Source organism: Lonchura striata, chromosome 3, assembly GCF_050655825.1.
Source record: "Lonchura striata isolate lonStrDom1 chromosome 3, ASM5065582v1, whole genome shotgun sequence".
In the NCBI taxonomy this organism is placed as follows: domain Eukaryota; kingdom Metazoa; phylum Chordata; class Aves; order Passeriformes; family Estrildidae; genus Lonchura; species Lonchura striata.
In genome coordinates, this window is record NC_140705.1 from 75,570,017 (window position 1) to 75,584,900 (window position 14,884).

The following is a 14,884-nucleotide window of genomic DNA, read 5'->3' on the forward strand; positions in this document are numbered from 1 at the left end:
CCTCAATGGATCTTGCTAAAATATTTATAATGTCCTATGTCTGTAACGACTACTTCTTAAAAAAAACCCAATAAAACTACTCACCATTAAATGCATATTTTTGTTTGACATTGCAAGAAGTTATTTATGCCTTACCCTCAAGTAAAAAATAAGTGCATGCTAAAACCAAAAGTCTAATCAAGATTCTGCTTTCAAGAGTTAACTGGTTTGCTGCATGCCTGAAGTCTAATGCCCTGAGTGAATATGCACAGGTAGCTTGGAAGACTGTCTAATTAATTTGACATCTTCATAAAAGTGCAGTGAACCCCACACTACTCAGAGAAACTCAAACCAAGCAAACCAAATACACACATTGGAAGTAACTGGTGTCTACTTGCTTACACAGAAAAGCACTTCAGAATCGGGAATAAAGGTACAGCCTGATACACTGCAAACCAAATTATGAAAGCAAACAGACAATCGGAAAATGCCATTTATAATAAAAGCTGTCAAAAATGCTATGAAGAAGTCTTACAAGTTTTATCTTTCAACTGAAACTTCAGGAGTTCAGATCTTTATTACAGGTGCTTATATAGCCTTACAATGGTCTTGTCCTGTAACTTAAAATTCATCTTAATAGTTAAGTAAATGTCAACTGCTTTAATCTTCAAAGAAGACACTGAACCAGGCACTCAAAGAGAACACAATGTTTCAAAATCCCAATCAGTAAGAAACTGAACTTGTGTGCGCCACTGGTAGCAGCTGAACTTAACAAAATGTAAAGAATAAGAACATGTACAGAACCTGTCTTACACAGAGTAAAGTGCCAGAAGAACAGGGGCAAAAGCCAACCCAGGGACAGAGAACAGCTGTGAGACTTCAGTGGTATACATTATACCACATTTAGTGGTATAAAACCACAGAGCTCAATGAAGAAATATGCCATTTCAGTATTAATATTTTCCCATACAGGAAGCAGTAATTTAGTCCAACTGGAAGATTAAAAGTTTTAAAAACAAAAAACCTCATATATCACTTCACAATTCCTCATGCTGATAGATTTGGGGGAGGGGGGGGGTGTAAACGTTAGTCACAGAACTGAGTCAATCTATTTAGCTTGGAAGCTACCGCAAGCAAAAAAACCCAACCAAATATGAAATGTGAGAAGATTGTGTTTTAGTAACTTACACGAGCAATACAATAATCCTTGGGATTTTCTTTTTCCAGGCCATATTTTTCCAGTGCTTCAATAACTGCAAAGTCTGCAGTATCTGTAGTGGACAGCAGGATTGTCTTGTATGGTATATTTGGTTTTAAACTGTCTGCATAAATTCTCAGCGTCCCACCTTGGAAATCAAATGGAATTAACAATACAATCACAGAATAAAAAGACAGACATGAAGTAGTTTATTGTATTTCTAACAGAATGTAAGAACAAATCTCTTCAAAAATCATTTCATTATTCTACTAATACAAGAGAAATTACATAACATCCCCACAAATAGATTTATCTCTGCATTGGTAAAAATTTCCAGTGATATTTCTGTAATTTATCTAATGAAGTGTTTTCCCAGTGTTTCACCATGCTTAGCATTACATGAAGTTAAAATGAAATATTGTCAATGATGTGTTGAAGAACAGATCTTTACCATCTTGTCAGGAAGTCTGTGCTGACCGTCCCTTTCTTTAACAAGCCCATTTAAGATTTCCCTCAGGACAATGTTTTCTACACTTCTCTTTCTTCACTACTCTTCCATGAACAGAACACGTAATTTCAGATTTTAGCAGTTCTAACATAGCTTAACTTGTTTTCTTCTAATGGTGTCTATACAATCACTGTTGTTATATCCCCATCCCACGAATGAGAAATACTTAATCACTATTATTCAAAAGATCTACCAGAATCCTTTTGAAAACAATCAGTCATTTTACACCCTTTATTAATGCTACTGATTGAATTTTCTATCAGGTCATTCAGCTCATTCTTAGTACAAGGAATGCCAGTTATCTCAGCCAACCTCCTCAGTTTGCCAGTCTAAGTCCATCCTTCCTTTTTTCCCAGTTTAGCGCTGCTAGTGAGCTCAATGAGCACACTATCTCATCAATCTGCCCATCACTGAAAGCTTTGACTTGCACTCACCATGGAACAACCCCCTGTGGAATCCTACTTTCACAAACACTTTGTTCAGTTACACACTAGATAAACTAGCTATGAGCAAAAAATGTTGGAGAAAGCAAAAGTTAAGTCAAATTTACAGGAATTGCTGTCCTTAAGGATATTCTTTTAGTAAAACGTTTACTGTTTATAACTTCACCAGAAGTTCAAGTACCTGAGTCTGGTCTGCCATCAGAACTGCGAAACTCCTGCATTCTCTTCTCTAGTTTTTGCTGCCGTCGCCGTTTCATAACCACCTCAGGATTGGAGATTGTGCGAGTGAAGCTGGTCTCAGGCATATCTTTGTAAACCTCAGCTGCAAGGCGAAAATTCTCACTGCAAGTTAGTTTAAATAAAAAGAATGTCATTAAGAGCTTAAAATACATATATCCTTATTACTTCACATACAACATAAATGCAGTAGGATTCACAGACACAGGACCTCATTTAAATCATTGTAAGATGGTTTCTACGTGAATTTCATTTTTGTGAAGGTTAATGCTGTTCATTTACCAGTGCTCACCTGATATAAAAAAAAAAAAAAACAATTTAAGGACTACTAGCTGCTAGTTTTCAGAGAAAAGAAGTCTTCTACCTCTTAAACATGGAGACAGGGGGAAAGGCATTAAAGAAACTTTACATTATACCCCTAACTTTATTATGATTTCCAATACCGAAAGCATGGAAAAGCTGAGTCAGTGTGTGCTTGCAAGTCACACTTTTTCTTTTGCAAATGAACTTAAAAACAACTATAATTTAAGTTTTAAAAAGTAAGTTTAAACCACTTACATATCATCCCCATGAAGAAGTCTGTCATCTTTATCTGATGCTTGTCGCAGTGCCTCTTTTTCACGTCTCTTTTTTTCTTTTTTTTCTTTTTTTGAGAGAGTTCGCTTGAAATTCTGAATTACTCCCTCTTTTTCTTGTTTTTCAGGCCCATTACTCTGAGCTTTCTGAAATAAATGAGTTTAAAACAGCTTCCATCAATTTCAATCCAAAGTTAGTAGTGGTTTTAACTTTGCAGATGAACCTGTTTAAGACACAGTATCACTGACCCCAAAACCAACACTCCAGGCAACAACATTCCATTACACAGCAAAGGGACTAATGCTCTCAAGGAAAACACAGAGAAGGCAAATATAATGTCATGTTCCAAAGAAGGCATGAACTAATTGTACTCAACAAAGACAAGAAACTGCAGTTTTTTACTTGAATAATGCCTGATATCTGCTCGGCTTCAAAAGATGAAATGAAGCTGCAAAACAAATTTTTGCTTCCGAGTAAAAAGACTCTATAACAATGCTGTGCTTAATCTGCTTTCAAGGCAACTGTGCTAGAGCACCAGATAAGAATAAACTGCAGAAGGAAAAACATTACAGAGGACTTTTCCCCAATGGTATATTTTTCCAAGTTATCATTCCAGTGTTGTCTTCTTCAATTCCTGCTCCTTGCATACACAAGATAGCTGTAATCCTAGGCTTATTTGCCTTCTGTAGAGAGATTACAGAGCATGAGAGAAAGAAGATGCAGATTTTCTCACTTCTATCAGGAAGCAAAAAAACATAAGAGAAGGAAGATTGCAAATCACTTAATTCAATTAACAGAAATAGCAGGGTTGGTACATGTAGTGCAAGGCATCATTAACTTTCACTTCCACCCTGTAACATGGATGTATCCTGTAGTCAAATGCCCAGTACAAGCTCTGTCCTGGGTTGTAAGATAAGCTTGTATTCCATTTGCCATCTGTTGAAGGCAAACCGGTTGGACAGGTTTTTGTTATCTCTCTCAGAGACAATGGTTTGCCCCGTAGAGGCAATGGTTTGTTTATACACCATTGACTGATTCAATGCAGGGCTGGTAAATGTAACACCGTGAGGGGTCCCACCCAGAGGGGGAAGCCAAGCACTCTATTGTTGTTTAAAGGGGTAGCTTTTTGGGGAGAGGAGGCAGCTCTCTGGGCGGGACTCCAGAGAAGCAGCTCGCTCTCTCTCTTCGCGGGATTCCCAGAGAAGCAGCTTTCTTCGGCGGCACTCCCAGCAAAGCAGCCGGAGCGCGCTGAGGCGACGGCAGTGGAGCTCAGAGGCAACCCCGGCGCAGAGGAAGACCGGCCCCACTGCCGCCAGATCTTCAGAGGAAAACTGTACCCTTCTAAAGATCACCACTTCAGCTGCAACTCATCAACCATTGCAAGGGGAGCAATTGTCCCAGCAGAACTGCTACGGGCACCCCGACTCCTCAGGTTCTGGACTTTCTCACTGGTTTTGTTTGTACCGATTGCATTTGCCTTTTTAAATTGTTGTCTAGTTTTCTCCTAGTAAAGAATTGTTACTCCCATTCCCACATCTTTGCCTGAGAGCCTTTTAATTTAAAGATCCTGGTAATTCAGAGGGAGGGGGGTTTGCCGTTCTCCATTGCACAGGAGGCTTTGCCCTCTTCCACAGACTCCTGTCTTGTCGAACCAAGACAGATATTGGCGCCCAACGTGCGGCCCGAGGGCATTGAGAGGGAAAAAGGATTAACAGTTCTTAAGTAATTTGGGTTTTTGTTGTGTGTAAAAACATCTTCAGCATCACAATGTGGTCTAGTTTACCTTGGTTTGGGTGACACGTGATCATAGCTATACTTTTCCCATTTGCAGACCCTTATCTAAAAATGGGTCCTATAACTAAGGCTACGGTGTCTGTTATCAAGTTTGGCTTCTGGGTTAATTGGGTGAGGAATTCATGGATCTTTAATTTCCTCTGGAAGGCAGGTACATGGATTCATAGCTATCACACGTTAACTGTATGTTTTTGGGGTTACTTTAATAACGGTACCTACTGCGAGGAAATAGCACCTGGGCAAACTTTCTCCCAACCTTTTAACCATCTTTTTGGGTCTGCTCCACCAGTTCTCAAAGGGTTAAGATCCTTTCTAAGTGCTAATGATACCATACAATGGGTGGTGTTGCTGATAGTCCTGTTATATTTAGCATTCAGAGATAAGGGAAGATTAACCTGGATAACTACCCTCACACCTACACCACAGACTCGAGATGCTGCTGCTCCAGAGCCTGACCCTGCCCCACAGCCCACCTCAGAAATGAACTGCCCAGATTGGGTGAGGGTTCTGGTTAAGGAGATACGAGAGATGCTGAAGGAGTGCATTTCCCCAGCTGGTGAGAAACCGGCCCTTTGCCTTGAGGAAGGACAGTCTAATAGTACAGCTGTGGAACCCACAAATGTTACAACTGTCCAGGTTCCAGCTGAACCACAAAGGCAGTCACGGTAAGCAGCAGTGGCCCCGGTAGAAACAAGGAAGTCTAAGGTGAAAGCAGAGCACCCTGCAGATAGGGACAGGAATGGAGGAACCTCACAACCCACAGGGGACCCAGAGATTGCTATCATCACTGAGTCCCTGACGTACGAAAGTCTTCGTAATCTGCATAAAGACATTGTGCGACGAGGGCGTGAGGCTTATGCTACCTGGCTACTCCGGGTTTGGGATCTTATGGGTACAGGCGTGCAGCTGGACGGTGGTGAGGCAAGGAACTTGGGACCCTTGACCCAGGACTCGGGTATAAATCAGGTTTTTGTAAGGGAACCAGGGTCCCTTTCTCTCTGGGAGCGGCTCTTAATGAGTGTCAGGGAGAGGTTTGTCCACAGAGAGAGAATGCAAGAGCACCATCATAGAATGCGCTGGAAGACCCTCGAGGAAGGGATCCAACAGCTGAGGGAAGTGGCAGTATTGGAGGTACTCTTTGGGAGGGATGGACGACACAATAATGACCCTGACAAGGTCAGGTGTACGGGACAAATGCTGTGGAGTCTGGCTAATCTTGGGCCATCTCAATACACCACCTTCATTGCAACAATCAATGCTGACGCCCACCGGGAGACAATAGGTTCTGTTGCCAACAAACTTAGGAATTATGAGAGTATGATTAATGGCCCAATGCAGGCTCATATCTCAGCTGTGATTAAGGAGTTTAAAGAGGAGATGAGGGAGGAGATAAGGAAGGTTAATACAGCACCCGTGAGAGTCACAGGCCCCAGAATCAGCGCCCAACATTCCCCAGCTAGAGAGAGAGGGTACACCCCAAGGGCTAATCTGTGGTTCTTCCTGCGTGACCATGGGGAAGACATGGGGAGATGGGATGGGAAACCCACTTCTGTCCTGGCAGCACGGGTCCGTCAACTTAAGGAGGGAAACTCTAACCGGGGGAGTTCCACCAAAGTGAAGGTAGCCTCAACCTCCCGTGACCAAGCTTGTGGGTACGATCTGTCAGACCCCCTTGAAGGGAACTCTAGTATGTATGCCCAGGAAAGGAATGATAACCAGTGTTAGAGGGGCCCTGTCTCTAGCCAGGGAGAGGCACGGGAAAACCGGATCTTCTGGACAGTGTGGATCCGATGGCCTGGCACATCAGAGCCACAAAAATATGATGCTTTAGTTGATACTGGTGCACAGTGTACTCTGATACCATCGGGACATGTGGGGGCAGAGCCTGTTTCCATTGCTGGTGTGACAGGGGGATCACAACAATTGACTCTGGTGGAAGCCGAGGTGAGCCTGACTGGGAAGGAGTGGAAGAAACATCCTATAGTGACTGGCCCAGATGCTCCGTGTATCCTAGGCATAGACTTCCTCCGGAGCGGCTATTACAAAGACCCAAAGGGACTCAGGTGGGCTTTTGGAATAGCCGCTGTAGAGGCAGAAGACATTAAGCAATTGAACGCCTTGCCTGGACTGTCAGAAAACACCTCTGCAGTAGGACTCCTAAGGGTGGAAGAACAACGCGTGCCAATTGCGACCTCGACAGTGCACTGCCGGCAGTATCGGACGGATCGAGATGCCGTGATCCCCATCCACAAAATGATTCGGGAGCTGGAGAGCCAAGGGGTGGTCAGCAAAACCCACTCACCCTTCAACAGCCCCATCTGGCCTGTGCGCAAATCTGACAAAGAATGGAGATTGACTGTGGACTATCGTGGCTTAAATGAAGTGACTCCACCGCTGAGCGCTGCTGTGCCGGACATGCTGGAACTCCAGTACGAGCTGGAGTCCAAGGCAGCAAAGTGGTATGCCACCATTGATATTGCTAATGCGTTTTTCTCCATTCCTCTGGCAGCAGAATGCAGGCCTCAGTTTGCTTTCACCTGGAGGGGCGTGCAGTACACCTGGAACCGACTGCCCCAGGGGTGGAAACACAGCCCCACCATCTGCCATGGACTGATCCAGGCTGCACTAGAAAAGGGTGAGGCTCCAGAACACCTGCAATACATTGATGACATCATTGTGTGGGGGAGCACAGCGGCAGAAGTGTTTGAGAAAGGTGAGAGGATCATCCAGATACTACTAGAAGCTGGCTTTGCCATCAAGAAGAGCAAAGTCAAGGGACCTGCCCGAGAGATCCAGTTCCTGGGAGTGAAATGGCAAGATGGATGGCGCCAGATTCCCACTGAGGTCATCAACAAGATCACAGCTATGTCCCCACCAACCAGCAAAAAGGAAACACAAGCTTTCCTGGGTGCCATAGGTTTCTGGAGAATGCACATTCCTGAGTATAGCCAGATTGTGAGCCCTCTTTATCTGGTTACCCGAAAGAAGAATGATTTCCACTGGGGCCCTGAGCAGCAACAAGCCTTCACCCAGATCAAGCAGGAGATCGCTCATGCTGTAGCCCTTGGCCCAGTCAGAACGGGACCAGAGGTCAAGAATGTGCTCTACTCTGCAGCCGGGAACCATGGGTTGTCCTGGAGCCTTTGGCAGAAAGTGCCTGGGGAGACTCGAGGCCGACCACTGGGATTCTGGAGCCGAAGTTACAGAGGGTCTGAAGCCAACTACACTCCCACAGAGAAGGAAATCTTGGCTGCCTTTGAAGGAGTTCAAGCCGCCTCGGAGGTAATTGGCACAGAAACACAACTCCTCCTGGCACCCCGACTACCGGTGCTGGGGTGGATGTTTAAAGGAAAGGTTCCCTCTACCCACCATGCCACTGACGCCACATGGAGCAAATGGATTGCCCTCATCACTCAACGCGCCCGTATTGGAAACCTGAATCGCCCTGGGATTTTGGAGATAATTACGAACTGGCCAGAAGGTGAAAACTTTGGTCTCACTGATGATGAGGAGCAGGTACAAGTGGCAAGGGCTGAAGAAGCTCCACCATACAACCAACTACCAGCAGAGGAGACCTGCTACGCTCTTTTCACTGACGGTTCCTGTCGCATCGTAGGGATGAACCGGAAGTGGAAAGCAGCCGTATGGAGCCCCACACGCCAAGTTGCACAAGCTACCGAAGGAGAAGGTGGATCGAGCCAACTCGCCGAACTCAAGGCTGTTCAGCTGGCTCTGGACATTGCTGAAAGGGAGAAGTGGCCAAAGCTCTACCTTTATACTGATTCGTGGATGGTAGCCAATGCTCTGTGGGGCTGGCTGGGAAGGTGGAGGAAGGCCAACTGGCAACGTAGAGGAAAGCCAATCTGGGCTGCTGATATATGGAAAGACATTGCCTCTCGGGTGGAAAAGCTGACGGTGAAAGTCCGTCATGTAGATGCCCATGTCCCCAAAAATCGGGCTAATAAGGAGCACCGAAACAACGAGCAGGTAGATCAGGCAGCAAAAATAGAGGTGTCAAAGATAGACTTAGATTGGCACCATAAGGGGGAGTTGTTCTTGGCTCGATGGGCTCATGATGCCTCAGGTCATTAGGGCAGAGATGCCACCTACAAGTGGGTACGAGACCGAGGGGTGGATCTAACCATGGACAGTGTTTCCCAGGTTATCCATGACTGTGAGACGTGTGCTGCCATCAAACAGGCCAAGAGAGTGAAGCCCCTATGGTATGGTGGGCGGTGGTCCAAGTACAAGTATGGGGAGGCCTGGCAGATTGACTATATCACACTGCCCCAGACACGCCAAGGCAAGCGCTACGTGCTGACCATGGTGGAAGCCACCATTGGATGGCTGGAGACTTTCCCTGTACCTCATGCCACTGCCCGGAACACCATCTTAGGCTTGGAAAAGCAAGTCCTGTGGAGACACGGCACCCCTGAGAGAATTGAGTCTGACAAAGGCACCCATTTCAAGAACAGCCTTATCAACACCTGGGCCAGAGAACATGGTATCGAATGGATATATCATATTCCCTATCATGCTCCAGCTGCCGGCAAAGTTGAACGGTGCAACGGACTCCTTAAGACTACCCTAAAGGCACTTGGTGGGGGAACATTTAGAAACTGGGAAATTAACCTGGCAAAAGCAACCTGGATGGTCAACACCCGGGAGTCTGTCAATCGAGCTGGCCCTGCTCAGTCAGAACCCTTACACGCAGTAGATGGAGATAAGGTCCCTGTAGTACATATGAAAGGTATTTTAGGGAAAACTGTTTGGATTAATCCCACCTCAGGCAAAGACCAACCCATTCGTGGGATTGTCTTTGCTCAAGGACCTGGTTACACTTGGTGGGTAATGCAGAAAGATGGGGAGACCCGCTGTGTACCACAGGGAAACTTGGTCTTAAGAGAGAACTGGGTGTAAGATTTCATGGTGTGCAGATGGAAATAGAATAAGGGGTGGATAATGTCCTGGGTTGTAAGATAAGCTTGTATTCCATTTGCCATCTGTTGAAGGCAAACCGGTTGGACAGGTTTTTGTTATCTCTCTCAGAGACAATGGTTTGCCCCGTAGAGGCAATGGTTTGTTTATACACCATTGACTGATTCAATGCAGGGCTGGTAAATGTAACACCGTGAGGGGTCCCACCCAGAGGGGGAAGCCAAGCACTCTATTGTTGTTTAAAGGGGTAGCTTTTTGGGGAGAGGAGGCAGCTCTCTGGGCGGGACTCCAGAGAAGCAGCTCGCTCTCTCTCTTCGCGGGATTCCCAGAGAAGCAGCTTTCTTCGGCGGCACTCCCAGCAAAGCAGCCGGAGCGCGCTGAGGCGACGGCAGTGGAGCTCAGAGGCAACCCCGGCGCAGAGGAAGACCGGCCCCACTGCCACCAGATCTTCAGAGGAAAACTGTACCCTTCTAAAGATCACCACTGCAGCTGCAACTCATCAACCATTGCAAGGGGAGCAATTGTCCCAGCAGAACTGCTACGGGCACCCCGACTCCTCAGGTTCTGGACTTTCTCACTGGTTTTGTTTGTACCGATTGCATTTGCCTTTTTAAATTGTTGTCTAGTTTTCTCCTAGTAAAGAATTGTTACTCCCATTCCCACATCTTTGCCTGAGAGCCTTTTAATTTAAAGATCCTGGTAATTCAGAGGGAGGGGGGTTTGCCGTTCTCCATTGCACAGGAGGCTTTGCCCTCTTCCACAGACTCCTGTCTTGTCGAACCAAGACAAGCTCACATCCCTATACCCAAAGCACTTCTAAAATTAACAAGCGCTAGTTCCAAAAGCAAAGGAAATTTAGTGCACAGCACAAGATCAAAAACTTGCCTTAAGATAGCCCACACTGAACAGCATGTTTTCCACAGCTATAGGCAACCAAGCTACGTATAATATATATAACTATATTACTCCCGGAGCCAAAGTCTAATCTAATTTAATGTTTAAATTGCTATATTAAAGCAAATTTTTGTACAGCTGATGTTGGCAGCTCATTAATTTTGAATTTGTTAGAGAAAAAATATAACCAAAAACCAAGAAAGCAAAACCAAACCAAATCAAAAAAACCTGCACAAAAGAAAAAAGTCTTCCATCATTTTTTTCAAGAAACACATTGTTACCCAAGGAGATAACATTTTTTCGCTCTTTAACTCCCGCTGGCATTCACTTTTAAGAACTTTGCAAGAGGCAGGATTACCTCCTGGTATGTGGCACCACATACTATTTGAGGTATTTTTCAAGTCATCATAATAGAACAAAGCAAGCTTTAAGTTCTCTAGGCATGCTCCAGTACTAGACAGCTACCTGGATCACAGCATCACCAGGCATCAAAAGATAGAAATGCTGTGTTGCAAAAATTAAGTATTTAAAAACACTTGCTCCAGATATCGAAGGTCATGAGCAGCAGTTGTTTTCAGGAATTAGAAAAATGGGAGTTATGTTTCCCTATATAAGCAAACCCCAGAGATTTCAAAACTGCTGTTAGCACTAGCATGATCTATAAAGACTCACCTTTGGAGCAAGCGTATCATTTTCATTCTTGAGGACAAACCTTCCCTCACGATCATCTTTGTTCCAGTTTAACTGTACAACGAGAGGCTTCTCATCCACATCTAATCTTCTTTCTTCTTCAAAAAAAGGAAAAGCAGTAACAATTACTTGGTATCTCAAGAGCAAAGATACTTAAAAATAAATTAAGCTTTCAAAAAAACCACAAGGTTTGCTTAACAGAACACACCAGAGCTGATGTTTCCTGTTAAGTATAGCGACAGAAAGAAAGCTTGGGGAATGTAGAATTAATTACATGTCCCCTTTCCAGCAATAAGCCTAAGTGTTTTCCATCTATCTACATAAGCTAAAGATCTCCATAAGGTAGCACTGCACAACTCCTTTGTCAGAACTAAGTCCCGGAACACAACATTACCACTCTGGAGGAGAAGTTAGATCTAGAGTTAAAATGTTTAGAACTTTGTAACATCCTAGGCTTTCTAAATACTCATTTTTCGTATTTTAAATTTACTTTAAAGTAGACCACAGTCTGGTTGCAGCCCAAGAAATACTATTCTAAAAAGACTGCACAAAAATAAACAAGATTGCAAAATTTTAACAATAAAACAAATCAAAAGCCCCCATAACATTATGCAGATCTGAGACAATATTTAATTTACAGTATTATATCTATTTTAAGTATATGGAAAAACAACTGACAGAGTGGTAATAAAACTTAAGCAAGTCTTGCTATTTGATTCTCCCTTTGAAAAAAAGGAGACAGTACATATGCCCAGGAAAACAATGATGTCTCTCTGATTATTTTTGTTTAGTAAGAAACACTCCTATTGACCTTGCACGCCTCAATCATCTTTTAAAAATCAGGAATTTTCTCTGCAAAGAAAACAATTTCATTTTGACTATAGGTACAGCATTAACAGATTTTTAAAGAAATCTAAGGCAGAAGAAAATAAATTATTTTCAGTCTTTCAAATGCAGAATTTAAGGTCATTCAAGCATTTGTGTATACTTCTGAAGTACAAAAATAAAAAACACAACCAAAAGATAGTTTATCTGTCTCCATCACCACCACCACACACACTATCACGTTCTGATCTGAAACAGACAAATTTTAGCAGTACAAAACGCTATTTAGATATCCAAGTTCTTTACAGGTAATATTAGAGGATCTGTTTAAAAAACACAGTGGCTTCAAGCAATATTAAGCTTAACTTTCCCCAGTTCAGCAGTGGAAGAACACGAGTTACAAGGCTACCATCATAGGCCCACAATTTCAAAGAACAGAAGATGTACTCTCAACTGCTCTACTTTAACAATCCTAGTCTCCTATTATAAATTTAGTCTTTACCTACTAATTCCAGAAATAACAACTCTCTCACAAATGTCAACAAACTAAAAGGATGCCAATTAGAGCATTTTAGAGATCATAATAAAATCTTACATTAACTGCAGGCCTGAAAACCACTCCCCAGAAAACAATTAGTAGCAACATATTTAAGAATAAAAATCCCAAGTCTCACGTGGTTCAGAAACTGGGGGCAAGCCTAAAGATATTTTGACTAGGAGTAGGTAAGATGGTGGTGTAGATGCAGGAAGGACTTAATGAATAAATACAAACCTCCGCTGACATGCACTTCATAAAGTGAGTATTTAGGGGATGATAACATTCGCATGTCTGGTCGAAACTTCTCTGCAAGAGTTTCTATCACATCTTGTGTTGTGGCGGTACTAGAGACACGGATACATTTTGTTGCAAAATTTCCAGCTGCTTTGTCTTGAAAGTAGAATCTCATTACTCCATGAAATTCGAGATCCTGTAAAGAAATAAAAATACAAATCTGAGTGCTGGCTAACAGTTATAAGGTTCAGAGTTCTCTTATTATTCATTACAAAGTTATGTAAAATTATGAAAATACCTCCAAATATTACACTGGTTTTCAAAATTTTCAAAGTAGTAGAATTAAAAACCAGGACACTATAAACTTGGGAAACAAAAGGCTATCGTGCAAAAAGAAATTAAGGACTATCTCTTAGTGAAAATATTGAACTTTAATCTTTAAGTATTCAAAATTACAACTATATTCAGGAGAATTAATAAAACCTCTTTTCTAAAATGTAGAGACACATCTTGAGGACTAACTCAGAACAGGGTCCTGCAGCCCAAATCTGTAAAAGTGCATGCTCAAGGAAAAGCAGAGTGTCTTAATGAAAACAGCTTGCTGTCACAGAACACACAGGATCAACTTTCTCTCCTCTTTTCACCCCTTCATGCACTCCTCTCTCCTGCTGGCATCTGTTTGTACCAGAAGCAGCCTTTTAAGGACTTTGTATTTTTTATTTTAAGAAAGGTTAATCTTTGGTACAGCTCCCTAAACACTCTGTGAGGGGGAAAAAAGCTTCAGCACCAACATGAGGTGAAGAAAAGGATTGCAGCTGTCAGCCAGGTGGCTATACTACAATTGCAAAGGCAATTTGTTCAAACTATTGTAAATTCACATCCTCAAATGTTTTCCCTAGCTACTGGAGCCTGTGCTTTACTGCAGCACACCAAACTTCACGCAGATACTGTCTGCTAATGCTACTCCACTACTGGTCTGAACTACAACTCCAAATTCAAATTTTAGTCCCTCAGTGGTCTCTACCTGGCCAATTTTTGTTCCTTGCATAAATCCCAGCAATCATGGGGTCCTGCACTCAATGGGAATCAAATATATTCATGTCTCCAGCCAACTTTGCCACATTTGCAGTTTAATAATCATTGTTCCTGTCCTCACTCTCCAGAGGCTTTGAAATAGGCAAATCCTTAGTTGTTGATCACAGTGATAGAATTTATGCTAGGCACAGCCTTTTCCAGTACTACATCTGTTCACAGGACACACTTCACAATGCTTTGAACAGCATAGAATCGAGGTATTTACTGAAGCTACTCTATCATTCAGAAGACCACTGCAAAAAGAAAGGGAAAAATATTTTTAAAGTAATTAAAAAGTCAAATAACCTACACTTCGACAAGCATCTATGTCACCTAGATACATGCAGAAATAAGCACTGCTTTTCTCAGGATATTCCCAAGCCTACACCAATACAGCAGTCCAATGAAATGCACCATGGATCTCAACAATGGCCAATTGTGTTTTATTCTCTGTTATCTGAACAATTTACAGAATTAATCTTTCAGAGCCTGCACTGCTGTTCCCACAGATCTATTGTACTTACAAACCAGTGTTCATTCCTGCAAGAAGTTACAGTTTCCACATTCCTCACTCCAGCTAACTCCCACCTCTGCGTACACTCTGAACTTAACTGCAATTTATACAATCATGGGCATAATTCTTCAGCTGGGAACATTTTTGAGGGAGCTACTACTCACCTCTCAAAAGTATCCTGACTACTTTATTTCTTGTCTTTAATAACATATACTGAATTATTAACTAATTATCCATACAAGGACTTACCCCTCTCGTGCAGAAGGCTATCAAATGACTTCTGGAAATCCTACCTACCATAGCAAAGTGGAGCTTCCTTACATGTGTTCTTGCTAACTCCTTCAATAAGTTCCAAAAGGTCTGAAGCACAACTTCTTTTCTAAGTCCTGTTTACCTTTCTAAAGTCTATTACAACAGACACTACGCGTCCATGAATTCTGTA

At 42.9% G+C, this 14,884-nt stretch overlaps 1 protein-coding gene across 27 annotated transcripts in view; it reads right to left on the reverse strand.

Moving 5' to 3' along the window:
* Positions 1–14,884, reverse strand: part of AFDN (afadin, adherens junction formation factor) — a 119,387-nt gene that overhangs the window by 72,789 nt on the left and 31,714 nt on the right. For 18 of the 27 annotated variants that reach the window (XM_085575496.1, XM_085575495.1, XM_021544189.4 and 15 more), the window contains exons 2-6: positions 12,855–13,050; positions 11,240–11,355; positions 2,924–3,087; positions 2,310–2,470; positions 1,168–1,325 (exon numbers count right to left, since the gene is read on the reverse strand). In XM_085575496.1, coding sequence (XP_085431622.1) covers positions 1,168–1,325; positions 2,310–2,470; positions 2,924–3,087; positions 11,240–11,355; positions 12,855–13,050 — 795 coding nt within the window. Of the gene's footprint in view, positions 1–1,167; positions 1,326–2,309; positions 2,471–2,923; positions 3,088–11,239; positions 11,356–12,854; positions 13,051–13,878; positions 14,183–14,884 lie in introns of those variants that run through there. The other 9 variants (XM_085575492.1, XM_085575488.1, XM_085575498.1 and 6 more) reach the window with 3 other exon arrangements.